Raw genomic sequence first — 26,937 nt, forward strand, 5'->3', positions numbered from 1 at the left:
AGACCCAGTGAGGAACATAGCAAGCTGCTGTGACTTTTTCTTCGTATTTTAAAGGCTCTGTACACAACATCCATAATATTAAAAAAAAAAAAAATTTCTATTCCAAACTAAACCGCTCATTGCTAGTATAAAAGAAATACCACACTCCGTATTTTCTAGACCTCGGCCCTGTTTCTGTCAGACACCTTCATGCCAGGATTATACTCTCGGGAACTCAGAGGACTAAGTCATCTGTCAGGAGTTCAAGTGGACTCCATCACTGAAATCCTTGGGGGTGAGGAGTTCTCCTTACTTCACTAGTACTGGTGGGTGGTCTCAACTGTCCCATCTCAGAACAGATGCATCATGGCCTTTGAAATGCGCATGAAGAAAATGAACAGTTTCTGGTTGCATATTTTTGTATAATTTAATAGACAACCTTTAACACGTTACTGCTTATGTTTGGCTTTCTTGTGTCTGTGTTTCTGCCCTTCTGAGTCGGTGGTCTTCTTTTTGTTCCTGTTCCTGTTTTTCACGTTGTGTGTTTCATAGTAGCGTACGCCGACTTTTCTAGATCGCTGCTGCCGTGCTTCTCGCCTCCTCTGTAAAACATGGCACACACAGCAAGAGGGAAAAACCAATCAAACGCACGCTGAAAGCCCTCAAGAGGCCCCTCTGTGTCTCTGCGCCCCGTCCCCCGCAGCCCCCGCAACTCTGGGCGGCAGCTCTGACACGGAGGAGGCCTCGCCTCACAGGCCCCAGCCCACGCTCCCCTGGGGCTCGCAACGACTCCCCGTGACAGGCTGGGATGCGGCCCAACCCTGAGCCAAGGCCTGAGTCTTCTCTTCTGCACTCCTGCCCGGTGGCCCTCTGGTCTAAGGCTGGATACTTAGACAAGCTCTCCACCTCCCAAAGAGGACCCCTCCGGCTCTCGAGAGCCTGGTTACAGAGCTGAGCGTCACAGACGGCAGCAATCTGTCTGCCTACACAACTCGGCTCGTCATGTGTCATTTCCCTGAGGCCACGTAAACCCAGCACTCTTTCCAACAGTAGTCCACAAGTTTGAGGACAGCGACTGGCGTTCTTGAAACAAGACATACACTCAGCTGAGCTTCATGCAGCCAACGTGAACTCTTGATCCTGTTTCACTGACCTCAACCAGGTCACTTAGGACTGGGGTTTCTTGACTTAAAACTCTAGAGCATTAATTTCATGAAGTGTGAGTTGTAAGAAATGGATTTTCCCTCTCTAAAACTGGGTGATGCTGAGGACCAACACACGTACCTCCTTAGATGTAAGTGTCCTGCGAGTTTTGTCTGACTGCTCCTCTTCCCTCTGTGCCTTCCTCTTCTTTCCCTTTTTGGTAGGTGCTGGAAACGAAACACAAACACACACAGAAAAGAAATGGGACTTTTTAATTTAAAATGTGCCTGTGAACCCTAAGGCGGGAATGAGTCTGATATGCTGGAGGAAGAAGGCAGGCGGCCGGTGTGAATACAGTGTGGTGTGAGACACAGATATACCAGGGCAAGGCCAGGAGGCTGCCAGACCCGGGGCAGGGCTGCGGGGTGCTCCCAGGCCGCCAGTCTATTTGAAAACACACTCGATGTAGAAGTTACTAGAATGACTGCATAAAGAATAAATATATGAACCATCTGCCCGCCAGAAAAAATTTGTCTTTGGATCCACCCTTAGATTCCAAGTTTAATAACGTATTCTTTTTAGATGAAGTTTCTTGAATTACCAATTTAACCCCAAGAAATGTTCAGAATAAAAAAACGATAAGGACTCCCCTGAGAGCTCAGCTGGTAAAGACTCCGCCTGCAATGCACAAGACCCGGTTGGATTCCTAGGTTGGGAAGATCCACTGAAAAAGGGATAAACCACCCACTCCAGTGCTGCTGGGCTTCCCTTGTGGCTCAGCTGGTAAAGAATCTGCCTGCAATGCGGGAGACCTAAGCTCAATCCCTGGGTTGGGAAGATCCCCTGAAGAAGGGAAAGGCTACCCTCTCCAGTATTCTGTCCTGGAGAATCCCATGGACGGTATAGTCCATGGGTTCACAGAGTTGGACACGACTGAGTCGAAGGGTTCAATCCCTGATCTGGGAGGATCCCACAGGCCACGGGGCAATTAAGCCTTGCAGCATAACTCCTGGGCTGGAGCTCTGCAGTAAGAGAAGCGACCAAAATGAGACCTGCGCACTGCAATGAAGAGGAGCCACCGGCGCCCCAACTAGAAAAAGCCGAAGAGCAGCAACAAAGACCCAGAGCAGCCATAGGTTTTTTTTTTAAAAAGATAAAGACAATTTATGTGATAAGTAGTAAGTGGAACCAGGGTAATTTGCCAGGTATGATAAATATCAGGATGACAGTACAAGAGATAACTCCCGAGATGAAACTTAAATTCCCCAAGTTTTGAAGATGCATATCACATCTACCTATTTCAGTAATTTAACTGTACCTGTATCATCTACATCTTCTTCAGCTTTTTTTTTTTTTTGTCCTTCGGATTTTGCAAAAACCATTTCACTCAGTCCCTTGGATATCCTGAAAGGGAAGAGTCAGGTAATGAAACCATCTGACATTTCCCTCCACTGCCCACAGCCCACACAAACGTAAGGATGGTGACAAGCTCCCAGATGAAAGAAGCCTGCTCCTCTTCATGTGGTTAATGCCACTGGTAGAAGCAACACCATTTTTGTAGCCCCTGGATATTTGTAAAAGACCCAACCACTACGCTTCTCAAGGTGCAGGCAGCTGTACATTTTAAAAATGTATAGCAATACCTTCCTCTACCCTATAAAAAACTCCTTATGGCAAGTTTCTTGGAAAATGAGTAAGCATACAGCAATCTGTGAGATCAAGAGGATGCTACCTGATTGCTGAAAACTTCTTAGCTTTGGCTTTGTTTAAAAACCTCTGGTACTTGGCAATCTTTTCATCCAGGGCTTGAATAACAGCCTTAGTGGTGCGTCCCACATGCTTCTCCTGGGACTCTGCATAAGACTCGTCCTCATCATCTCCTGGGTGCTCCTGTTCCTCCTCCTCCTCCGTCTCCGCAGAAAGGCTCTCTAGCTCGTCATCGATATCAGACATCTCCAGAGGAACCAGGTCATCCCCAGAAAACTGAGGCGCAACGTTGATCTTGCCAAAGTTCTGCCGGACCCGCGCCAGAATCTGCTGCATTTCTGCATCAATGCCACAGTGCTGGGGCTCCTCCTTCTCCTTCTCAAGGATGGATTCCGACTCCTCACCTACTGTTTCTGTGACTTCCTCTTCTGGCTTGCTCTGGGTTGTTTCTGCGGCAACTTCCAAAGATGAGGAGGATGGAAGCTAATCAGGACAGAAGGGTGGGTGTGGGGAGAGAAATGGAATCAGAAAATTAAAACTGAATTTCTTTATTTTGTTACATTGGAGTATAGTTGATTAACAGTGTTGTGTTAGTTTCAGGTGTAGAGCCCAGTGATTCAGTTACACACATACTTATATCTCTTCTTTATCAAAAATTTCCCCCAATTTATAATACTGCACAGAGGTCCCTGCTGAATTTATGAACTTACACATCAGGCTCTCAAATGAGGCAGTCCTCTTCTCAAGACTAAGGGAAAGTGTCAAAAACATGCCCATCTCAGTCATGCTGTTAATGTATCGTTAAGTCAATGTGCATTAAGCCCTGAACCCAGCATGGAACGATGAGAGGAATACAGCTACGATCCGAAAGGGTGGGCCAACTCATAGTACTCAGCCATCAAAACCAAAACCACCAGACACTGTAGACATTGGAGGTTGCCTACACCAGCCCTGAGGACTGAAGAAACAGGGGCTGCTGAGAAAGCACGTCCTCAGTGAGCACACACCCCGAGGGAAGAATGGAGGCCCAGCAGAATGCTGAGGGCCAAGGAGGTGCCAGTTTAGAAAGTGCTGAGAGTGGAGGAGAGGCACTGAGGAAGCGCCTCGAAAGAAGGGTGGGAGAAATGGAAGGTTCAGAACCAGCCCTGAGGTGGTGAACACTCAGATGCCAGGCATGTTTTGGGGAAGGGGCAGAGGGAAACGTGGGCGGGCAGTGTGCGGCCTCACACAGTGCCACTGGGCACTCAGAGCTGAGGCTGGAAGAACGCACGGAATTTTCCAAAGGCGAGGTGGCTGCACAAAGCACTAAATACATCAGGAACCCATGAAGTTTAGGAAACAGTATACAAAATTCCTACATATGTTTTCACATGTTTTTCTGTGAAGGTAGTTTTTTAGCTTTGGGATTCTCAAGGGAGTTTCTGCCACCACCAAAGAGAGGGAAGGGTGAGTTACAGAGCGGGGGAAACTGTCTCAGCTCAACAACTAGACACGGAGGAAGGATTAGAGAAAACCCCGCCGTTTCCACACAGGGTCACATGGGGGCACAGATGGTCTCCTTGGACCAGAGGCCTCGGCCCCACCAGCCCCAGTGCTGCCTACCCCATGGCCTCCCTCCAGAACCATGGCACAGCAGGCTCAGGTGTTAGGGGGTACCGCTCCCAACACCTGGAACCTCTCCTGGGACATCCATGGAGCTCCTGCTTCAGGCTACCAAGGTCTCCCCTAAAAGGCCACTTCCCCAGAGGCCATCCCTAACCACCTCACTTACAAAGCACTCCTGTCTCCCACAAACCCCTCAACCTGGTTGAGTTTCCCTCATGGCAATCAGTACATCCTGACATCACATATTTATCTGTGTACTACATGTCTTCCAGTAGGGTAATAAAAATATGCATTTGGCCTTTGACCCCCAGTTCCTGGCACAAGAGCTCCTAAAATCTTTGGTGTCTCTTGTTATTCTGAGTAAGTCCCTCTGCCCCAAATCAGTTTATGCTAATGAGATGACTGTGCTGGGACCCAGCTTCAGACTAGAAGCTGGCCACCGAGAGCCCAAGCAATTGCTGAGAAGGCTGGAAATTGAGTTCAATCACCATGGCTAATGAGCCTGTCAAACGCACCTGTGTAAGGAAGCCTCCAGGATGGTGAGCACCCTGCCATGCTGAGAGAGTGGCCTGCCTGGAGAGGGTGTGGACACTCTATGCCACCCTCCACCCCATAGGTGCCCGATGCACCTGACATTCAGCTATTCCTGACTTGCATCTTTTATAATAAATGAGTAATCACAAGCAAATCACTTTCCTGAGTTCTGCAAGTCCTTTTGGCAAATGATCACACATGCTGCTGCTGCTGCTAAGTCACTTCAGTCGTGTCCGACTCTGTGTGACCCCATAGACGGAAGCCCACCAGGCTCCCCCGTCCTTGGGATTCTCCAGGCAAGAACACTGGAGTGGGTTGCCATTTCCTTCTCCAATGTGTGAAAGTGAAAAGTGAAAGTGAGGTCAGTCAGTCGTGTCTGACCCTTAGCGACCCCACGGACTGCAGCCTACCAGGCTCCTCCATCCATGGGATTTTCTAGGCAAGAGTACTGGAGTGGCTTGCCATTGCCTTCTCCGTGATCACACATGGGAAGCCCTGAATTCATAGTCAGCTGGGCAGACGTGTGGGTAGCCTGAGAACGCCATCTATCCTGGCACGTGAAGTGGGAACAGTCTTGTGGGATTTCAGCCCGTTAACCTGTGGGGTCTGCACTAACTCAGGCAGTTACCCAGCTGGTGTCCAGAGCTTGCCTAACAGGTACAGAAAAATGAAGCCTATCTGGGATCAGAAAACACCAGGTACTCCTCCACTGGCACATGGACACGGACATGTATGTGCACGCGTGTGTACAGGAGGGCAGGGCCTTGTCCTGCAGTTGGTTGTCTGGTGGTTTTAGGGGAAGAGGACAAAAGGTTGAGTAACATCAGTTTCAGGTACATTGATTTTGAAATACTAGAGAAAATATTCAAATGGAAATTTCTAGCTGAAAATGGAAACTCTGGGACTGGAGCCAGGTGAGGGGCTATCAGAGAAATATGGACCCAAAAGACTAGCATGAAGCAAAACTTAAAGCCATCTCTTCAAGAGACTTGGCTGAGCTCTAAAGAAGACCCTAGAAATAGAAAAGCAACGTGCCCAAGTTGGAGGCTTGCGCAGTCCACTGCCGGGAGGGACATGGAACGGCTGGGAAGCTTCTCAGGGCAGCTCAGAGCCCCCAGACCTAAGACTTCCCCTGAGCATCCACTGCACCACTCTCCTCTCCCGCCTGATCGTGGGCTTCCTGAGGGCAAGGACCACGTAATCTAATCCTGTGTTCCCACTGCCCAGCACCTGGTTGGGTTTGTGAAACAAAACAAACCTTGGAAATGTCTCTGTTCTTCAAGCAGAAGAGTGAGCACTCACATGTAATGAGCTCTCCTTTCTCAAAGCCCTGAAGACTGTGCATTTACACTCAGTCTTCCATCATACCTCTTCTTCCAGGTCACCCCCCACAAGGTCACAGCCAGTGGCACCTGGGATGGGCAACACCGCAGTTGAAAGTCATACCCCAAACGAAAATGATGGCAGGTCCAAAGACGTGCGGGTCAGTAACCCTACTTCCAGAGAGGTGTGTCCACCCTTGTCTTACCTCGGGGGCTGCTGGGGGTTCTGCATTGGGCGGCTTGACAAAGAAAGGAATCCGGCCCCTCTGCCAGTCATTGAGGACCATCTTCCCCACAGTCCGCAGGTCGGGCTCTCCACCCTGAAACGTTGCAGAAAGATGCCCGATTCAAACAACAAAGCTGCCTCCTCCCACTTTGGTGGCACATTACTGTTCCAGCTGTCCTTCACCACCTGGCTGCCAAGGTTCATACTTCACACTGCTCACACACATGTACAAAAAAAAAAAAGGCCACACCACACACACAGGCCTGAAGCAGGTCCCAGTCTGAATTCTCACACCTTGGCTCACCTTTAATAGCTTCCCTGTCCGGAAAGCTAGCTTCTCCAGAAAGTCCTCAGCGTTCTCCCAAGAGTCAATCTTGTACGTCTTGCTGATATATTCTGGTTTTGCTCGTTCAAGTACAGCACCAACGTGGTCTTCAGGAGTCTTAATTTTTTCAACTTGAACCTAAATATTGATAGGAAAGCTCCTGCTTATAAACTTGACTATGGAAGGAGTGAAGCTTCGAGTGTTCTTTGTAATCGTGTCTGAAAATAGATTTCAACGCCTCAAAGCAAGCGGGCCCGGAGGTGATGAGACACGGTTGGCTGGAAGGAGCACCACGGAAACCCAACCGCAGCCGGAAACCCAGAACCCCGCTCTAATCTGGCTCTAATCCGGCTCGCCACAAACGGATGGCACGGCTTCCGCAAGCACTTTAAACTCGGAATGCTTTCAGCTACTGACTTGCAGAAATGGTTAAAAGTCTGCCGATTCCAGGACACAAAGAGAAGGGAATAGTTTAAAGAAGGAGGGGAGGAACCGCCCAGGATGTATATAGCCAGAAACACTGGCGAAGGTTAAGTGGAATCATTTAAAGCTCTCAGTCGTCTTCAGAAACAAGTGAGGAAATGACCGAGTTCCAAAATGACTCAACCCATAAACCCACGAAGATGAATTATTGCTAAACATAAACAGGCCCTGCTTCCCTCTGGATCCCGTGTGTAAACGACAAACACTTTTGTGGGATGACACTGGCCAGATATGCCCTTCAGCCTCCTCAAACAGGCTGAAGTGGAACAGAGAGGCCACCCTGTTCAGTGTCATGTTCCTCCAGTCTGGTCAGACAGGCTGACCCCAAACTGCCTGCTGAATGAGTAAAAAGCAGAGGTCTCCACAGCTCCCCACAGCACGCTCCCCTCAAAGGCAAACAAAGAGCCTCCCGGGACCAAAATACTCACGACTCCTTTCAGCACAATGTCCGTCTCCGAATCCTCGGAGGGGTAAACCACACCCGGACAGTCGATGAGGAAGATCCGACGCATCAAGGTAATGTACTGCCAGACCTAAAAGCAGAGACTTCCATTTCTGACTGCTCCAGGTCAGTCCCGGAGAGGGGTTTCACAAAGCCCTGATGCTCACCTAACAAGAGAGGGAGCTGGGGCTGGGGGTCGGGTGTGGGGGCGGTCATAGAGGAGCAGCCTGCTAGGTAATGAAGCTCCAAAGCCCCTCCTCTGTATGCCATGCACGAGGCACTTCCACGAGGCATAAACTATATAGTTTCTATCAGCTAAGGGTCTAAAAATAATGCAGAGGCAGGCTCTCCATCCAGGATTGTGCCATAATGTCCAGTAAAGTTTTCTCTGACTTATCTAAAGTGCCTCTGGAAGCTTCATGCTGCTTGGCCCCAGTTCCTTTCAGCAGAACCATGTTGCACCCCACACTCTGTGTTACAGGGTAGGCCCCCTAACCAACACAATCTATCTTAAACTTGAATTTTCTTTCTTAAGCCTGACACCAAATTTTCTCTAGTTTTGTTTATCAAAGCAAAAGGTTGGAGTGACATGAAAACAAGACTCAAGTGGCACACAGCAAACCACGCCAAAAGCAGGCAGTGGCACACAAAGTGCTTAGTCTTATCAAAAGGGCAGAAACAGCTCCAGGACATTCCCACCTGCGACAAGGAGACTAAACTCCCAATCTTCATCCAAGAGAGGCAGAAAGATATCCCCGTGTCCTGAATTATCCCCCTCCGTGGGAAATAAGTCAAAGAAGACCCCTCGAGCCATATGTACCTTTGTTTCACCTGCAATGGGGGCCACATTGCAAACCTTCTTGGCGCGCAGCGTGTTTATCACAGAGCTCTTGCCCACGTTTGGATAGCCAATGAAGCCCACGCTGATCTGTTTCTTGTCAGTATGCAACTGTTCAAAAACAAAGCACACACACCAACACACCCGGGGTGAGTATCCTGGGACAAACAGGTTGTGTTACTTTGCTGCCATAAAGAATACAGTACAGAACTACCGATGTGACTTGATTTAAAGCCCAGACACACACCACCTGCCTAGTCTGAGTGGGCTGCATACACGTCCTCATTAATAAATCAGAGGTGAGTCAGCGCCTCAATCACTCATGTGAAATTATTCTTGAATGTTTTAAGGTTGAGAGTATGTAGGTTGAGAAACAAAGAAAGAAACAGCTCATTAGTCATCAGTTTAGAAGAATGCTGTCCACTGATACAATGTCTTCAGGGACGAGAACCTTAGCAGATGTACCAATCCCATGACCCCCCCCACCCCCCCGACCCCCCACCCCCCCCGCTCTTCTCTGCACACCACATTTTGCATTTTCATTGCCAAAAACAAATGACAAAAGAAAAGAAAGGCAGCCTCAAAAGCTAGATAGCTGGGTGAAAGTCTCAAGGAGGCGGAGCTCAAGAAGAGTCTACAAATCAATGGGGGCTTCTGACTAGAGACAGAGGACTGAACATCCATGATTGCCTCACTCCCTCCCCAAACCCCCTGGAACCACAGCAGTGAGAATTCACACACACACCCCCACACCCACAGAGCCAACAGCAGTGTGGAATTCACATCCCCTCCACCCCCACGCCTGGTCCCCAGATAGCCAAACACATAAAACGGAAGCATGAGCTACAGATGAGACAAAACAAACTAATGTGTGATGTTAACAGAATATTACCAGTTAAAAAGCAGTATCTAACTTGACCCACTACAAAATATGAAAGCTGTTGTTGCTGCTGCTGCTAAGTCGCTTCAGTCGTGTCCAACTCTGCGCGACCCCATAGACGGCATCCCACCAGGCTCCCCCATCCCTGATGAAAGCTACATGGCTGCAAAGGTAGATAAACTAAAAATGCAGCAAATACACTGCAAAATGCAGTGAATACAGGCCTTGGGAATAGACAGTACAGCCCTCTCTAAGGGTGGGACTGAAATCCAGAGGACCGACCAGTGAACTGTTTGAACAAATAGTCACACCTCTCCTTCGCCTGCCCAGCACAGGCGTCCCAGTTTCTCTGCCCCGGAGACTTAGGAGACAATGACTGTTTTGGAAATCTGCATGTCTGAAAATATTCCTAATTTTCAGGCCTGACAAGGACCCTAGATTTAGACATGACAGTTGCTAAAAGCAAGTGTTCCCAGAGTGATTAGCTGAACGTCTAAATACTGAATAGGGCAACTCCAGGCCCCTACTTCCACTGCATTCCTGGAATCCTGGCAACCAGGTCCACACAGCCCCGAGCTGGAGACAGGAAGACTCCCTTCGAGGGAAACTCACAGGTCCAGGAGTCAGACCTACAGACAGGGACTTCCCTGATGATTCAGTGGTTAGGGCTCAGCACTTCCACTGCAGGGGGCACAAGTCTGAACCCTGGTCTGGGAACTAAGATTCTGCATGCTGCATGGGGCAGCTAAAATAATAAGAACAGGCCTACAGACAGTGACATCTACAGTGTCCCCCAACGAAATCCTGGGTTTCTTCCCAGTCACCATACAGTAAAGCCTCTCAACAAGCCTACCCCCTGCACAAAGCTTCTACAGCCTTGTTTTTGTGGCTTACTCTTAAAAAAATGAATGGAGAACCAGGAATAACCAGACACTGGAAATGTGACTCTAGTAGAAAAGACACGAAAACAGCAACTTGGAGGAGACAGATCAATGTAGGAAAATGTAGAGGAAAGTTCCCAAATAGCACTATCCTCATCGTCCTCAGAGACAGAGCAGCTAGCGCATCTGTGAAACAAGAACGGGCTCTAAGAGGGGGGAGGGAGACTCGGAGTTAAACAAGAGCTTCCGGAAGTTAGACATTAAAAGCGAGAGGCAAAACCTTTCGTGATATAACAGCTAAATGACCGAATCAAGGCAACTGCCCAGAAAATTGGGCAAAATGTCATAAATGTACTGAAGCAAAGAAAATTCAACAGTTGGGACTTCCCTGGCAGTCCAGTGGTTAGAACTCCACTCTTCCACTGCAGGGGGCATGGGTTCATTCCCTGGTTGGGGAACTAAAACCCCACAAGCCATGTGGCAAGGCCAAAAATAAAAAAACAAAGAAGATTCAATGTGGTACCTTCAACATTCTAAGAACAAATGGTGTGAGAGTAGAATGAAGAAATTTGCAGAAGGCAAGGTCTTAAAAAAATGTTCCCCCGAAGTACTCTTCCTCAGAAAGCTTTTGGAAAACACATTTCATCAAAAGGAAGGAGTAAACCAAGAAAGAAAAGGGATTCAATGAACAAGGGAGCCAACACAGGGAACAGCCATGTGAATTCTCAGATGATGGTGAAAGGAGATCCCAGGAAGACCCAGCAGCAGCCTGGGACATGGCCCCACCTAGATGGGAGGTGCTGGACACTCTGAAAGTTCCCACGCTATCGAGGATTTGATGACACGTCCGTGACAAATAAAGCGGAGCTACTTAACACCAGATAAAACTGAAGGTCCTATTAGAAAGGAATTATAATCATAGCACTGTGGATCAGCAGGGACTGACACTTAGGTCATAATACATAAACACTGAACAAACAGTAGTTTAACCAAATGCCGTACAAGGACACAGGAAGTGGACAGAGAGGACAGGGGTTAAGAAACCTAACTCTCATTTTCCACAGCAGGAACTTAACAAATACATAAAACTGAGCAGGGTGGGGAATGAAAAAACAAACTCATAAGCGTGTACAAAAATATGGAAGAAAATGCCAAAAGTAACAGCCATGAATTTCTTCTGGGAAGCAGGGAAGGGTAGGACAGAGGTCATGGATCCGTTGTTAGAAGCCAGGTAAGATGAACTGAACTCATGAATACAGAGTCGCAGGTACAGAACAGGAAATTTCAAGAAGGTCTGTTTTCAGGGCCCCTCTGAGGAACTAGTGTCTGACCAGGGATCAGAGGCTGGAGTCCAGCAGGGTCCCTTCTAGGCAGAGGGGAGAGAACGCATGGGCCAGGAGCCCAGAGTGGAGACAGTGTTGAGAGGGGGCAGGTCATCACCACCGAGCAGAGGGTGGACCATTCAATGCCAGGGACGTGGCAGAAAGGAAAGCGACGTTCGTCGGGGAAAGGGGTACAGGCTGAGCCAGAGAGCATCTGAGGATCCCCTGTAACCCTGAGGCTCTGTGAGTGCTTACATCTCCAGAACACACAGTTCTCACTACGAGAAACTGTGAGGTAAGACACACTCTGGGAACAGAAATTCTCACACCAACCCACAGCCTTCCAACTCCAGAAGGGGCAGGCCAGGTTTCAATACCTTTCCAAACTGTCGCAGAAGCTGAATAAATGCTCCTTTGCCAAAGGGGTTCGTAAGACTCGCGTGGAAAGCAAGTGTCGGGTAATCCTGGGAGAGGACGGCAACCCATCGTTTCTAAAGGGAGGCAAGAAAGAAGCCGGTAAATTGGAAGTTGTTTATCTACAGCACAGGAAGAACCAGAGCGTGAATGACAGGACGGTACTTCACATACACAGCTGTCCAAGGAAAATGTTAGCTGTACTTATTTGAAATGTTTTTTTCAACTATGACAGCTGATGCTGCTTTCTGCCTTACAAACACAAAACAGTATTCCCAAAATGCCTTCACTGTTACTAAATGTAATTAACCAAATGTGAAACGGGCCAGGGGCCGCAGCTGCCGCCCCTTCTAAACGGCCCACACCAGTCCTCCTGTGGGCACTGCAGCTGTGCCACTGCCAACCATCAGGGATCTAAGGTAACTGCCCATCATCAATGAAGCCCATTTAGTCTTGCTTTCAGTGAAGACACCTCGGTGACTACAACCTCAACAGTGCAACACTATCTGCTGCCCCAAATCCTTGTACTCACGACACCTACTTATTCACGGATAACAAGTCACATGGCCTTGGTCATCTGTTTTGCATTAGCAGCTGTACTTACCGTTGCCCAGGTTGGAACAAGGTCACATTTGTTAAGAACAAAAATGAGATGTTTCCAGGGCTTCTCTTTTTTCAAGTAAGTCTCAATGTGAGGGGAACGTGTACCCATTGGATCTCTAGCATCAAGAACTTGAACCACAACATCTGATGAATCTATCACCTGCAAATTCAAAGAGGCAAAAGTGATTTGCTACAGCAGGACAAGGGCAAAATGAAAAGGAGAAGGCGTTTAAGGGAACCTGGGAAAAATAAAGCAATAACAGGGATAACCGCTCAACAATCTTACGAGGAGGGCAGGTTGTAGCCAATCTCAAAACCCAGCAGTCAGTATTCTAAAAAGTGTTTTTCTTCCTGTGGGTATCTGAAACTTGTCAAAATTTCAAACAGAACTGGCTTGGATGAAACCAGTACCAGTCTATTTCACGACTGCTATGCAATGGTGAGTAGAATCATTTGCTTCTTAAACCTCTAAGTTTCCGTGTTTTAAGTGTTGTGTATTTTACCAAAAAACTAAAACATTTAGTTTGCCTTCACGGTACTAGTTTCCTACTATGTTACCGTTTAATTATGTGACTACATTTGCAAGATTCTGTTCCCGAGAACAGTACTCCAATTCAACGCAGCCAGCTGAACAGCACTGGACCAGGACTCAGGAGACACAAAGCCTCCTGCTCAAACTACCTGGGGGAGCTGGGGAAGGTACTCAAGCTTTCGAGACCTGCATTCTTGTCTGTAAAACAAGAGGGCTGGACTAAGGAACTCAAAAAATTTTCATGCAGCTCTGCTGCTGCTAAGTTCAGTTGTGTCCGACTCTGTGCGACCCCATAGATGGCAGCCCACCAGGCTCCCCCATCCCTGGGATTCTCCAGGCAAGAAAACTGGAGTGGGTTGCCATTTCCTTCTCCAATGCATGAAACTGAAAAGTGAAAGTGAAGGCGCTCAGTCATGTCCGACTCTTAGCGACTCCATGGACTGCAGCGCACCAGGCTCCTCCGATTTTGCAGGCAAGAGTACTAACATGTGTAACAAATCTCAGTAGGAATATGATTTTAGCAGGCAATCCAAAAATATATCAATATAAACAGAGAATATATGAATCCATGTAATGCGGTTGTTACTATTATGTGAGTAATAAAGAAAAATGCAGTTATCTAGAACAACAGTAGTATGTGCAAAGCCATATCCATCGTGGTTTCTCCATGGAGAGAGGATCGACGGACGGACAGAGCGTCAGTAGGTCCAAGTCTGTTTTCTCACATAAGATCATGAAGGCCAAAGGAACCACTCAATGAGAGAAAATTTAAAGTCTTACCTTGTAGAGCTCACCCCATATTCTTTTAGACTGTCCCTTTTTAAATATCTCTTCTTGGGCTTCATTTCTAAATAAAAAAGCAACCAAAGTGAGCAACTGATGCGCTATAATGATTAAAAGAATATTTTAAAGAAAAATCAATCATGTGCTCTGGGAAAAGCGTATCAAGACTAGCTGTTATCAACATTGCTAATGATTCAGTTCAGTTCAGTTGCTCAGTCGTGTCCGACTCTTTGCGACTCCATGAATCACAGCACGCCAGGCCTCCCTGTCCATCACCAACTCCCAGAGTTCACTCAAACTCATGTCCATCGAGTCGGTGATACCATCCAGCCATCTCATTCTCTGTCGTCCCCATCTCCTCCCACCCCCAATCCTTCCCAGCATCAGAGTCTTTTCCAGTGAGTCAACTCGTCGCATGAGGTGGTCAAAATATTAGAGTTTCAGCTTTAGCACCAGTCCTTCCAATGAACACCCAGGACTGATTTCCTTTAGAATGGACTGGTTGGATCTCCTTGCAGTCCAAGGGACTCTCAAGAGTCTTCTCCAACACCACAGTTCAAAAGCATCAATTCTTCAGCACTCAGCTTTCTTCACAGTCCAACTCTCACATCCATACATGACCACGGGAAGAATCATAGCCTTGACTAGATGGACCTTGGTTGGCAAAGTAATGTCTCTGCTTTTTAATATGCTATCTAGGTTGGTCATAACTTTCCTTCCAAGGAGTAAGCGTCTTTCAATTTCCTGGCTGCGATCAGCATCTGCACTGATTTTGGAGCCCAAAAAAATAAAGTCTGACACTAATGATTAGAGAAAAGCAAATCGTAACTACAATGAGGTATATCTCACACCAGTCAGAATGGCCATCAACAAGTTTACAAAAAATAAATGCTGGAGAGGGCTGTGAGAAAAAGGACCTCTCCGACACTGTTCATGGAAATGTAAATTGATACAGCTACTATGGAGAACAGTATGTGGGTTCCGCAAAAAACTAAAAACAGAGCCACCATAGGACCCAGCAATCCCATTCCTAGGCATATATCTGGAAAAATCCCAATTCAAAAGGATGGCTGAACCTCAGTGTTCTATGCAGCACTATCCACAATAGCCAGGATGTGGCAGCAAGCTAAATGTCCACTGACAGAGGACCAGAAAAAGAAGATGTGGTGCACACATACAACGGACTACCGCTCAGCCGTAAAAGGGACAAACAGTGCCAGATGCAGAGATGCGGACGTGCCCAGAGACTCACACAGACTGAAGACAGAAACAGGCAAATGCTGTGTAACGCTGCTTGTGTGCAGAATCCGGAAAAACGGTGCAGGTGAATTTCTTTGCAAAGCAGAAAGAGTCACAGATGCAGAAAACAAACTTATGTTTGCCAAGTGGGGAAAGCGGGGTGGGGTGAATTGGGAGACTGGGACAGACATACATCTACTGCTGCGTATAATACAGATAACTAAACGAGAACCTGCTACAGAGCACAGAGAACTCTACCCAAAGCTCTGTGGTGGGACTTCCCTGGTGGTCCAAAGGTTAAGACTGCCCTGCAAAGCACGGGATGTGAGTTTAATCGCTCATTGGGGAACTGAGATCCCACATGCTGTGGGGCAACTAAGCCCAGGTGACACAGTTACTGAGCCCATGAGCTGCAACTACTGAAGCCTGCACGCCCTAGAGCCCGCTCTCCACAGCAAGAGAAGCCATCACAATGAGACGCCTGCACACCTCCACTAGAGACGCCTCCGCTCGCCACACTATAGAAAGGCCAAGCGCAGCAACAAAGACCCAGTGCAGCAAAAAGAAATAATAAATATATAAAAAAATTTAAGAGGCAGCTATAATTTAGGCAGTCTGTCACAGAGCATTATGAAAAGGACATCAGCAGGACCTGAAATGTAATTCACACGCCACAGCTCCAAGAGAGTGAAACTCTGCTGGTTAAGGTTGAGAATCTGTTTACTAGCCTCAAAGATATTTACCCAATGTCTCTGACACAAAAAAAGAGTGTTAAGCCTCCCCTATTGCTGACTGAGGGCTTCCCTGGTGGCTCAGATAGTAAAGAATCTGCCTGCAACGCTGGAGACCCAGGTTCAATTCCTGAGTGGGGAAGACTCCCCCTGGAAAAGGGAATGGCCATCCACTCCAGTATTCTTGTCTAGAGAATTCCATGGACAGAGGAGCCTGGTGGGCTATACTCCATGGGGGTACAAAGAGTCGGATATGATTGAGAACTAACACTATTGCTGACTGTACCTTTTCGAGGTGGAAAAAATTCACATCAGCAGAAACATACAAAGTCCAAAAAGCTCTAGGAAAAAATGAACTCGTTGCCTCTTCCTGCTTGGCCTCAAGTGGCCTGACTTTACCTCCAGGAATCCCAGGGCTAGCGATGGGCTGAGGACAACACCGAGGCGGTGGCGCTGATGCAGGGACAGCACATTTCCACTAGGGCGCCTGAGGGACATGGGAGGGGGGACCAGGAGCACCAAACTGGAAGACCCTTTCCGGAGAGAAATGGGGCAGCCACCGATCAAAAACCTGCATGCTCTTGGACACTGTTCTTTCCCCTAAGAATTTATCCTTGGGGAGCAATTCAGGATGAGAAGGACTTAGTCACACTGACATTTTACCCTACAACCGTCTACCACAGAGGAAAACTTTGAACAGTATAAATGTCCAAACATGGAATTGGCCACGACAAAAACCTACTCTGATGTGAAACATTATACTGCTGTTGACTAAGTACTGACATGGAAATATATTCTTAATAATTGAGAAAAATACATTAAAGTAAAAGCATGTTAAAATACAGTCTTAAAGTATTACATTTATAAATAAAAACTCCACATTAGAAACATCTAGAATAATGTATGTGTGTGTGTGTTTCCCAGGTGGCATTGGTGGTAAAGAACCTGACTGCCAATGCTGGAGACAAAGAGATGTGGGTTCGATTCCTGAGTTGGGAAAAGCCCCTGGAGGAGGGCATGGCAACCCACTCCAGCATTCTTGCCTGGAGAATCCCCATGGACAGAGACACAACTTAACATGCATGCACACACACACACACACATATATATATACACACACACAAATATATACATACACACACATACACACATACATATATCCTTGAATGATTCTTGATCTCCTTTTGGGTATGAACCCCTATGAAAGTATGATGAAAGTTATGGATCCTTTTCCCCTCTCTCCTCTTCCCCAAAAACAACATAACTTCACTATTTTTATGTACTCACAAAAGTTTTCCATATTATCTTCAGAGGGTCACAGAAACTTCAAAGGCCATCCATGAACCCCCCTCAGTGATCCAGAGACTCTGGTTAAGGAAATCCTGATAGTCACCAAAATATTAATAACAACAGAAGTGATGGAATTAGAGTTCTTCTTTTCTTTCTACTGTATTTCCAATTTAACTATATTTTAAAAAATTGCTTGTGATATAATATACTACTACTATTACGAAGAAAGTGTCACTTATTTTTATTTGGGGGGATTAAGGAGGAGACGGAGAAGGCAATGGCACCCCACTACAGTACTCTTGCCCGGAAAATCCCATGGATGAAGGAGCCTGGTAGGCTGCAGTCCATGGGGTCGCAGGAGTTGGACACAACTGAGCAACTTCACTTTCACTCTTCACTTTCACACATTGGAGAAGGAAATGGCAACCCACTCCAGCGTTCTTGCCTGGAGAATCCCAGGGACGGGGGAGCCTGGTGGGCTGCCGTCTATGGGGTCGCACAGAGTCGGACACGACTGAAGCGACTTAGCAGCAGCAGCAGCAAGGAGGAGAAGGGGACGGCAGAGAATGAGATGGCTGGAAGCATCACCGACTCGATGGACATGAGTTTGAGTGAACTCCGGGAGTTGGTGATGGACAGGTAGGCCTGGCATGCTGTGATTCATGGGGTCACAAAGAGTCGGACACGACTGAGCCACTGAACTGAACTGGAGAGGCCAATAGTAAATCATCTACCTTAAATTATCTTCCATCTGGCCCCATTTTTCTAGTAGAAGGAAAGAGGCTAACTCCATCTATGAGATAAATCACTGAGCTTCTTACAGGTGCCTAACTGCACGGAAGATGTTTGCTTTACAAAAGAGCAAATGATGAGATGTGCATGAACTTCAAAACAGTACCTCACACCAGTGTCTTCAGCTACCAAGTCACGGTCCTTGCCCTGATCATAGCTCTCAGTGGATGTTTCTGCATTTTCTATAAGTGACTGCATGTCACTTGCAAATAAATTTGGCCGCTTCCTCTGTGCTTTGGGGCCAAATGTTGTTTCGAAGCTTTCAGTATCAAGGATGTGCACCTTTGCATTCTAAAGAGAAAGGAGAATTATAGGCAACACTAAACAAAGCACAGAGAAAAAGCAAAAAGTTCAAAACCTACCCAGGAAAGGCTTTCTGCTCTCATTTTTACAAAGCTCAACCCATACCAAAGTATGTAACATGAATACAACCTGACTTCTCATCAGAAATGCTTATTTAAATAGCAAACATGCTTGTTCCTCTCTTCTTCAAGTTCTGTAAGCTTCCTTGGAGAAATACAAAATACAAATAATCAAAGCAAATATGAATAGCTGTGTGTAAGACTTGCCAAAACTCAGCTTTAGTTCATTTATCATAAACTTTTAGCCAAATGTAATTAAGGCAACAATACTGAAAATTCTAACCCCTTTTTCTTCTTAAAGTTTTCAAACAAGTGCATAAAATTCGCCAAATTCACAAATTTTGTCAAGGACAATCATACTCAAATTTGTGTTTTTTTTTTAAACCAACTGTAAATGCCAACTTTTTCTTGGAAGTTAATTTCTTTCATGGCTAAAAGGAATTGCTTGTTTTGTAAGATGCATTTTAGTTTCAGATAACATTTTCCCTAATTTAGGTAACGTTTTTTATTAAATGCACATGGAAAGTCTTCAGATGAAAAACATCTAGCAAAACTCCACAATAATAGTTTAGATGTGATAAAAGGAACCTGATCCTAACTAGAATTTGATGTGCCTATAAAGGAGTTACAAGCAGAGGAATTTTTGAAGCAGGATGAAAGTCACAGTCTGAGTTAGGATCTATCACGTAACAGTATGTTGTTAATAGCCGGCAGAGAATATCCTCAGTTTAAAAAAAAAAAAAATCACCTTCTGCCCTCAGTACAGGCTCCTCTGTAAGCACCAGCTACTAAACTCAGAAGACAGAACAACCCCATGGCTTCTAAACAGAACTCCCCTCCAACTCCTAAAGATCCTTAAGATAGTATCATTTTCTCAGAGTCTCTAACCCATCTCTTAGTTTACTTTTACTCACTACACTCCAACAAGGGAACATCCCCACACAGAACAATCACATTTCACATGAGAACTAGGTTCTAAAGTCACTGGGAAAATTATGACCAAAATTATCCTTGAAAATCTCTTGGCCTATAAAATACAGTATACCTGGATCTCTGTCTGTAAACCTATACCTCGGGAAGTACAATGCAGAAATATGCAGGGTACAATAAAATACACAGGAACGTAAGTTACAGTATTTTGACTGTAGTATTGCTATAGGAACACAGTAATTACTGCACATGCAGGAGAACGTGCCAAAGCTAGAAGTATATCTGATTTGGCTACGTGTGTGTGTGCATGTGTGACCTCAGTCACGTTTGACTCTTTGCAACTCCATGGACTGTAGCCATCAGGCTCCTGTATCCATGGGATTTGACTACACTGTGCAGCACATCTCAGAATCAGATTTTATAATGAGTAGTGGATACTGCGGTAGTGCAGTGGTAAACAATCCACTTGCCAATGCAGGAGATACAAAAGACTTGAGTTTGATCCCTGGGTTGGGAAGACCCCCTGTAGAAGGAAATGGTAACCAACTCCAGTATTCTTGCCTGGGAAATCCCATGGACAGAGGAGCCTGGAGGGCTACAGTCCATTGGGGTCACAGAGAGTCAGACATAACTGAGCAACTGAGCACACACAGACACACACACAAGGTTTTCAAGGCCAAAGCACAAAACTCATCAGTTACTCTGAGTACCTGCACCAAAATACAAGCTGGCTGCTGCAGTCGTGGGCCCTCCAATCTACACCATCAGATGTTTAAGCACTGCATTTTAAAGCACTGAACAATGGCATGTGCAACAGAGCAATAAATCCACAACAGAGCTTCTTCTCTGTTCTTCTCATAAACAGGATTCAATAGTTTGTTAAAAGATGGCTTGAGGGAGAGCAGACAGACAGAACAAGAGAAATGAGCAACTTGTCTGTGTTTCACGAATTACACTCATGTGTTTCCCTGACAGAAGATAGTCACTCCACTAATAGGTGCCATTCTTCTACTCCATCATAAAACAAAGCATAATTGACAAAACCTGAGGCAATAACCAGGCCCTGGGTTTTATTCTGTTCTGCAAGTAAACACTTCTCTTTGAACTATTTAATTCTTGTACATATGTCAATGTTTTCTTCCCCTCCTGATGCTGGAACTGAAGCTTTGTGCTGTAACTGATGGATATTTGGGGAAATTATTATTCAGTTCATGTAAAAACGTGCAGGCAAACTTTAGGCCAGTTCTCTGGTTCCCTGTGAAACTCACTCCACTCAAGCCAGATTCAGTCCTTACTGCACTTTGAACTTCATCGATTTTAACCAATCTGACAGGCACCCTTTCCTAAGGGACAAGACTTCAAGGAACTCACTGAAGCTGAAAGTACTCAACACCAAAGTCTCCTTTCCTACCAACACAGTCCTAATTCTACGTTTCCCCAAAGTTTGATGCAATCACCACTTAAAAAGTTTGCCTGCAAAAACTTTTAAAAATGGTATTGGTAATAGCCATGATCTATTTAGCTCTAATTAAGTGGCGGCTTAAGTGCTTGCTTTGTGCCAAGAGCCTTAATGGATGTTTCACCTGCATCCAATCACCCAGGGACGTGAAAGCTCAGAGAGACACCTAAGGCCGCAGAAAGGGCCACAGCAAAAAGGTTAAAAGTCAGGCCTGTGCTCTGATCCACCATGGTACTGAACCTCTCCGACAGAATTCAGTTCATGCGAAAGGTGAGACCCTTAATAACGGCGAAAGGAGAAGTCTCAGAAGGCTCATCAGTACTGCGTCAGGCACTATTCTCTATAGAAAAAACAAGAGCTAAATATGGTAGAGAGGCATCTGTGTGGTATGCCAGGGACACCCTCCGTCTTACATGAGGCTGGATTCGATCATGGAGAAGAGACATGGGTAACTTGCTTTGCTTCATGACAACTTTGTATGGATCCTTCAAGACTGTGTCCATTTCCTCTTGAAATTTTTGTAATGATGACTGCTTAATCACACGTGTATTTCCTGTTTTACAAAAGAATGTTGCCATTTAATAAATTGCTCCTTATTGCTTTCGCCTCCATCTTCCCAGTGACACAGTGAAAGGCAAGATTTTTAAATTGCCCTCTCCTACCCAAACACCTGACACATCTACCCTAAAGCCATTTTCAAACTTAAAAGGAAAAAACAAAAAAACACAAAAACTGCCTCTCTTGCACTCATACACTAAGAACTAAATCACCAACCCAGACACACAGAGAGTTTCAGTAGTTTTCCAAGTCCAATTTCCTGACTGGACAAAACTGAAAAATAAACATCACTGAACGGAACTGAGATCTGACAGATGCCCCACTTCCGGCTAGCCGTGGCAAAGAAATGTGGAGCCAATCACAGCTGATCAGGTAGGGTACTCAGAGAATCCCGAAGCACAGCACCTCCTAAGAGTCAGAGCTCCTGTTTTGAGCGTTATGAAAGCCTGAAGGGACTGTTACATTAACCAACCAAGCAAAACCAACAAAATAAAACTACGTAACACCTCCTGGAGCACACCTTGGAAGTGAGAGACTGTTCACTAAAAGGCACGTTGCGGCACACATGCCAAACTCACAGTGCGGACCACGCCAGACAGGATGACAGTGACAGTAGTCAATGGTTCTACTGTATCACTTACTGGGCACTATTCTAGACGTTTATACATCACGTATTAACTCACTTAATTACCGCAGCAGACCTACAAAACAGGTGCTATTTTTGTCTTCATTTTGCAGATGGAAAACTGACGAGCACACTTATGAACTTGCTCGTGGTCCCACATAGGGCAGAATGAGGACTCGCACCCAGGAGGTCTGGATCTATTCACAGGACCTTGCCACCATGCTAAAGGCCTCTTGAAGGAGTTCTCTCAGACACGTTCCTGTGTTGCAGTTTTCTAGGGGATACCCGTCCCACCCAGAGATGTTAAGAGATGTTCAAGTACAGTTCAAACAGCAGGCAAACAATGGGGTCTGACTACCTGACAGGTCCACACGGCTGGCAGTGCTGAGGGAAAGGCTGACAGCCCCAGTGGAGATGAACGTGGTGTTTCCAAAGGAAGAAATTCTGCCTTCCCACTGCCTCTGGAGACACGCTACTCGCTCCCGCGAGAGACTAACAAGAGGTCCTTTCATTGTCACTCAGTCCAAATACAACTCAACTGAGATAAAGGGTTTCAGAGGAACTTCAGGCTAAAGGCACAAACACACCTCAAGGCACCTCTCAAACAGTCATCTCTCCAGGCGATCAGAAATTAGAAGAACACAGGAGCACTCCAAGGTCTGTGAATGCTACTCATTAAGGACAATCTCATCTGTCTAAGAGGTTCACTCTCAGTGAACAATGACGAGCTCTTTTCAAAAGAGGAAGCCATTTACGAAAGGCACCAGTACCACGTTTCTCTGCATTTTTCCCATGGCAGGGATTCCTTATCTCACTCCTTTCTTATACTGTCCTTGACAGGTGCCCAAAACCCCAATACCTTTTAGACACCTGAACATTCTACCCTTTCCCACAAAGTGCATATTTTCTAGGGCAAAAGTAGCAGAGGATCACACTCACCAAACCACTTAATGTTCGGCTCCACTCTTGCCACTGTGCCAGAAGCCACCGTTGACTGATACTGCAGAGGCTTAACTACTTTACCACGGCTGTTCCTAAATGGAAGAAATAACAGATTTGTGTTTAGGACAGAAGAAAGACAAGGGCAAATTTGGGTTTACAGAATACCCTTTCCAACAAAGGACCTCTCCCTGTCCCCCTTTCCTGGTTTTAAGTGATCATGAAATACAGATTTTGGTAAACAAAAAGTCCTTTGACATTCAAAACAGATTGCCCCAAGCCATTTAACCTCTTGCAACAGAGCATGTAATGATTTTTGCTCGATGAATAACAACTAATGCCTGGGATTAAAAAATCTGTTTACTGTTTGTTTGCTTTTTAAAAAAATCACATACTTGAGCCTTTTTGGGATAATTATTTGAAGGCTGGTTTAAATGAATTTTAAGTAGAGGATGATTTATGCTGGAACTCGAAATTCTAAAACAAACTGCAGAGCAGGTGACTAAAGCAGATTAAGTTCATTGACATTTGTGTTTTAGACACATCTTTTAGAACGGTTGAAGAATCCAATTACCAAACAAATTAAGATCAGCTCACAAAATGTCACACTCAGCAAGTCCCTGTGGTCGAGGCTGCCTCAGCAGAACTCAGAGTTGTGATGAGTGTCCAAGTGCCACAGTGTGGTGATCTAAAGTCTGGCCTTAAAAAACAACTTTTTCGGCTGCTTTCTCGACACTGCCCTATATGCTTTGTTCAAGAAAAGCAGATTTCTATCTGATGGACATTTACCCTGAGACGTAACACGCGGAGGCCGAGGCTGTGAGGAACAGGGCTACTGGAGGGGGAGGACTATGACACGATCACCATTTCACCACTCACTCCCCACGTCTCTAACTCACAGTGCACAGTGAGCATATAAAATGGTATTTGAAAACATGCTCAGTTGAACAAATGTTGAGTGCCTGTTCTAGGCAAAGCATCAGGAAGATTCTGTATGATTCTGACACATAACTGTTCCTAATGTACCAGTTTCTTAATCTCCTAATGTCTGACCTTCGTTTAATCAACAGCAAAATAGACAGTAATTCCTGCTTTACATCTCAGAAAGAAAGAGAAGGACAAATTAGGATAGCAATGCTGGCTTGACGTCACATTTGGGGATGCCTATTTGGGGAAAGTGGGGGTGGGAGTATCAAGGGCTTCACAGGTGCAGCTACAAGTTCGGGGCAGGAAGGGAAGGGGGAGGGGACAACAGTGTCCAGGCTCACCTGCGCTCCTTCTGTCTGTACATATTCAGGCGTCGAATTGTGGCCCGGTCCCTCATGTTGTGGCCTCCTGCTCCCTGCACTCGATCTAGGAAACACAAAAGTAGTCTGCACACTATTTGATAACCAACAAGTCTAACTATAGCCATTGCTTTAAGCACCACAACCAGTTCATTTAAAGTAGGCAAGCTGCCACCTCAGTGCAAAATCTCCACTTTCTCCACTTGCTGCTCCAACAGAATTATTCCTGGAAGCTACATGGTACGACAAAGCTGACCTAATCTTGAATCCTCCATAGGATTGTTTTGAAAATGATAACAGGTAATGTTTCTGAGCACTAGTTATAGCACTGTGCTGTCCATATTAGAGGCATCGTCTTGTAATCCATACAACAATCCTATAAGGAGGGACACATTATCCCCATTGTGCAGGTTAAGAAACTGAGGCACACTGGGCAGCCATCCTGTACAAAGACAAAGATGGCACAGACAGAATTTGAACAAAAGCACTGGATCACCATCTCTGCTCTTAACCACTAAGATGCCTACCTCTGGGTCTCAGTTGAACAAATATTGAGTACCTGCTTCAGGAAAAGCACTGTGAAGGTTCTGTACAATTCTGATACCTAAGTGTTCCCAATGTACCAGGTTCTTAATTTCCTAATGCTTGATCTTAGTTTATTCAACAGAAAAATAGACAGTAATTTTTGCCTTACATCTCAGACAGAAGAGAAGGACAAACTAGCATAGTGATACTAGTTTCACATATGGGGATGCCTTCCCTGGTGGGCTACAGTCCACAGGGTTGCAGAGAAGGACGTGACTATTAACTGAGCATCAAGTCACTTGTCTACTCCTGAAGTCATGCAGTAGAAAATAGGCTGAAACCACAGGACTAGAGGCTCTACAGCTCACTAACTTGTCAACTGTGAGAAGCCATTTCCCTTATTTTGGCTCAGTCTCTTCACCTATAACATCATGATCTCTAAGGGCCTTTTCAGGCTTAATACTGTAAGATGCCAGTCTACACAAACAATAATTTAGCAGCAGTCCCAGGGACAGGGGACCCTGGTGGGCTGCCGTCTATGGGGTCGCACAGAGTCGGACACAACTGAAGCAACTTAGCAGCAGCAGCAGTCCAGGGAAAACATTCAACATGAATTAAAACCAAAACCTTTAAGCCATATTTTAATATGTTTTATTAACTAAACCCAAATGGAAAGGACTCTCATAAGGGCTATCTTGTTCACTCCGTGGTGGAACCTCAAAATTCATACACATCTCCAAAAACATCTTTACTGACACAACCACATCTATTTATCTGTAACGTTTTCTATGCACTTGGACGACTCCAAGAGCCAAAGCTACAGTCCTTTTCTCGTTTAAACGGCCAAAGCTAAGGTGGCAGGCAAGTGTGGCCAAGTATAAAAGGAAAGTCGGGTAGATGGGCTGCTGCTGCTACATCACTTTTATCTGACTTTATCTAACTTACTTCTACCAATTCCTTGAGCTGGACTCATACAAGACTGACCTATATTGGGGGAGGGGCTGCAACACCCGACACACACAGGGAAACAAGAAGAGGTCAAATTTAAGTGCCCCTTCCAACTCTGAGCTTCCCAGTCTCACCTTGGAGACGCCCCAAGGCTGCCAGGCCTGAGCGTTCCCTTTCCCGGCTTTAGACCTGGTGCCCGGCATCTACCCTTAACAAGCGCGCAAGACTCAGCCCTCCTCACTGCCTCTGAACTAGGAATCACCTTCTCCCTTCTCATACCCAAAGGCCACAGCGCTTGAAGTCACTCCAAGCAAGGCCACTCGGAGTCCCTAAACCCAAGCTTCCTCAAAGCCCCTCCCTCCGCAAGCCCAGCTGCCCGTACCGGGATTTGTGCTGGCATTAGAGGGGTTGATGGTGCTCCGTCCTTTGTACTTGGGCTTCACCATCTTGCCGACAGGACTGGTACCAGACCGTTGGGCCCGGCCTGCGTGGGGTACAAAAGCTCGTAACTTCCCGAACCGGACCGAGGAATCCGGCTCGAACCACGCCGGACCGCGTGTGCGGGATGACGCCACTTCCGCTCGCACCCCTTCTCTCCCCCGTGCGACTTCCTGCGATCCCGAGGCGCGCGCCGCCGCACTCTTAGCTCCGCCCCCACCCCGCCTCTTAGACGTTTCCCAACGTCGAGCCCCGCCCCTCTCACTCCCTAGCAACCGCCAAGCTGCCCTCCGTAGCAACCACCCAGTTACCCTAGACTTGCGGCCTAGAGCTCCTAGATTTAGGAGTCCTGCCCGCAAACGTAGATGCCCCTTCCTAACCCAATGACGCAAGCTTAAGTTTAATTATCTTCTGAATTTGTCTGCTGCTGCTGCTAAGTCACTTTAGTCGTGTCCGACTCTGTGTGACCCCATAGACGGAAGCCCACCAGGCTCCCCCGTCCCTGGGATTCTCCAGGCAAGAACACTGGAGTGGGTTGCCATTTCCTTCTCCAATGTGTGAAAGTGAAAAGTGAAAGTGAAGTCGCTCAGTCGCGTCCGACCCCTAGCGACCCCACGGACTGCAGCCTACCAGGCTCCTCCTCTAACCCCTTCCAAAAGTGGCCGACTACCCAACAGCCAAATACCAATCAGATCTTGTCATCCCTCCGAAAACTCCACTAGCGTATCCTCACTCTCAGCGTTAAAGGAGAGAAAGAGAAACTCAAACTCTGCTATCCCTACAGAATTTTGCATGA

At 46.4% G+C, this 26,937-nt stretch overlaps 1 protein-coding gene across 1 annotated transcript; it reads right to left on the reverse strand.

Annotated features, from left to right (window-relative positions):
* Window positions 1-392: 392 nt before the first annotated feature.
* GNL2 (G protein nucleolar 2) lies at window positions 393-26,288 on the reverse strand. Its single transcript, XM_055402653.2, has 16 exons — window positions 26,086-26,288; window positions 24,213-24,297; window positions 22,945-23,039; window positions 21,236-21,375; window positions 18,178-18,362; window positions 14,017-14,083; window positions 12,706-12,864; window positions 12,065-12,178; window positions 8,587-8,715; window positions 7,753-7,857; window positions 6,821-6,979; window positions 6,497-6,610; window positions 2,855-3,312; window positions 2,441-2,526; window positions 1,264-1,349; window positions 393-581 (listed from the first exon to the last, which is right to left on the reverse strand). The coding sequence occupies exons 1-16, from the start codon at window positions 26,147-26,149 to the stop codon at window positions 429-431; spliced, it is 2,199 nt and encodes a 732-aa protein (XP_055258628.2). The 5' UTR covers window positions 26,150-26,288; the 3' UTR covers window positions 393-428.
* Window positions 26,289-26,937: the final 649 nt, after the last annotated feature.

The sequence above is a fragment of the Moschus berezovskii genome, chromosome 4 (assembly GCF_049115385.1).
Source record: "Moschus berezovskii isolate FMDL1 chromosome 4, NW_MosBer_1.0, whole genome shotgun sequence".
In the NCBI taxonomy this organism is placed as follows: domain Eukaryota; kingdom Metazoa; phylum Chordata; class Mammalia; order Artiodactyla; family Moschidae; genus Moschus; species Moschus berezovskii.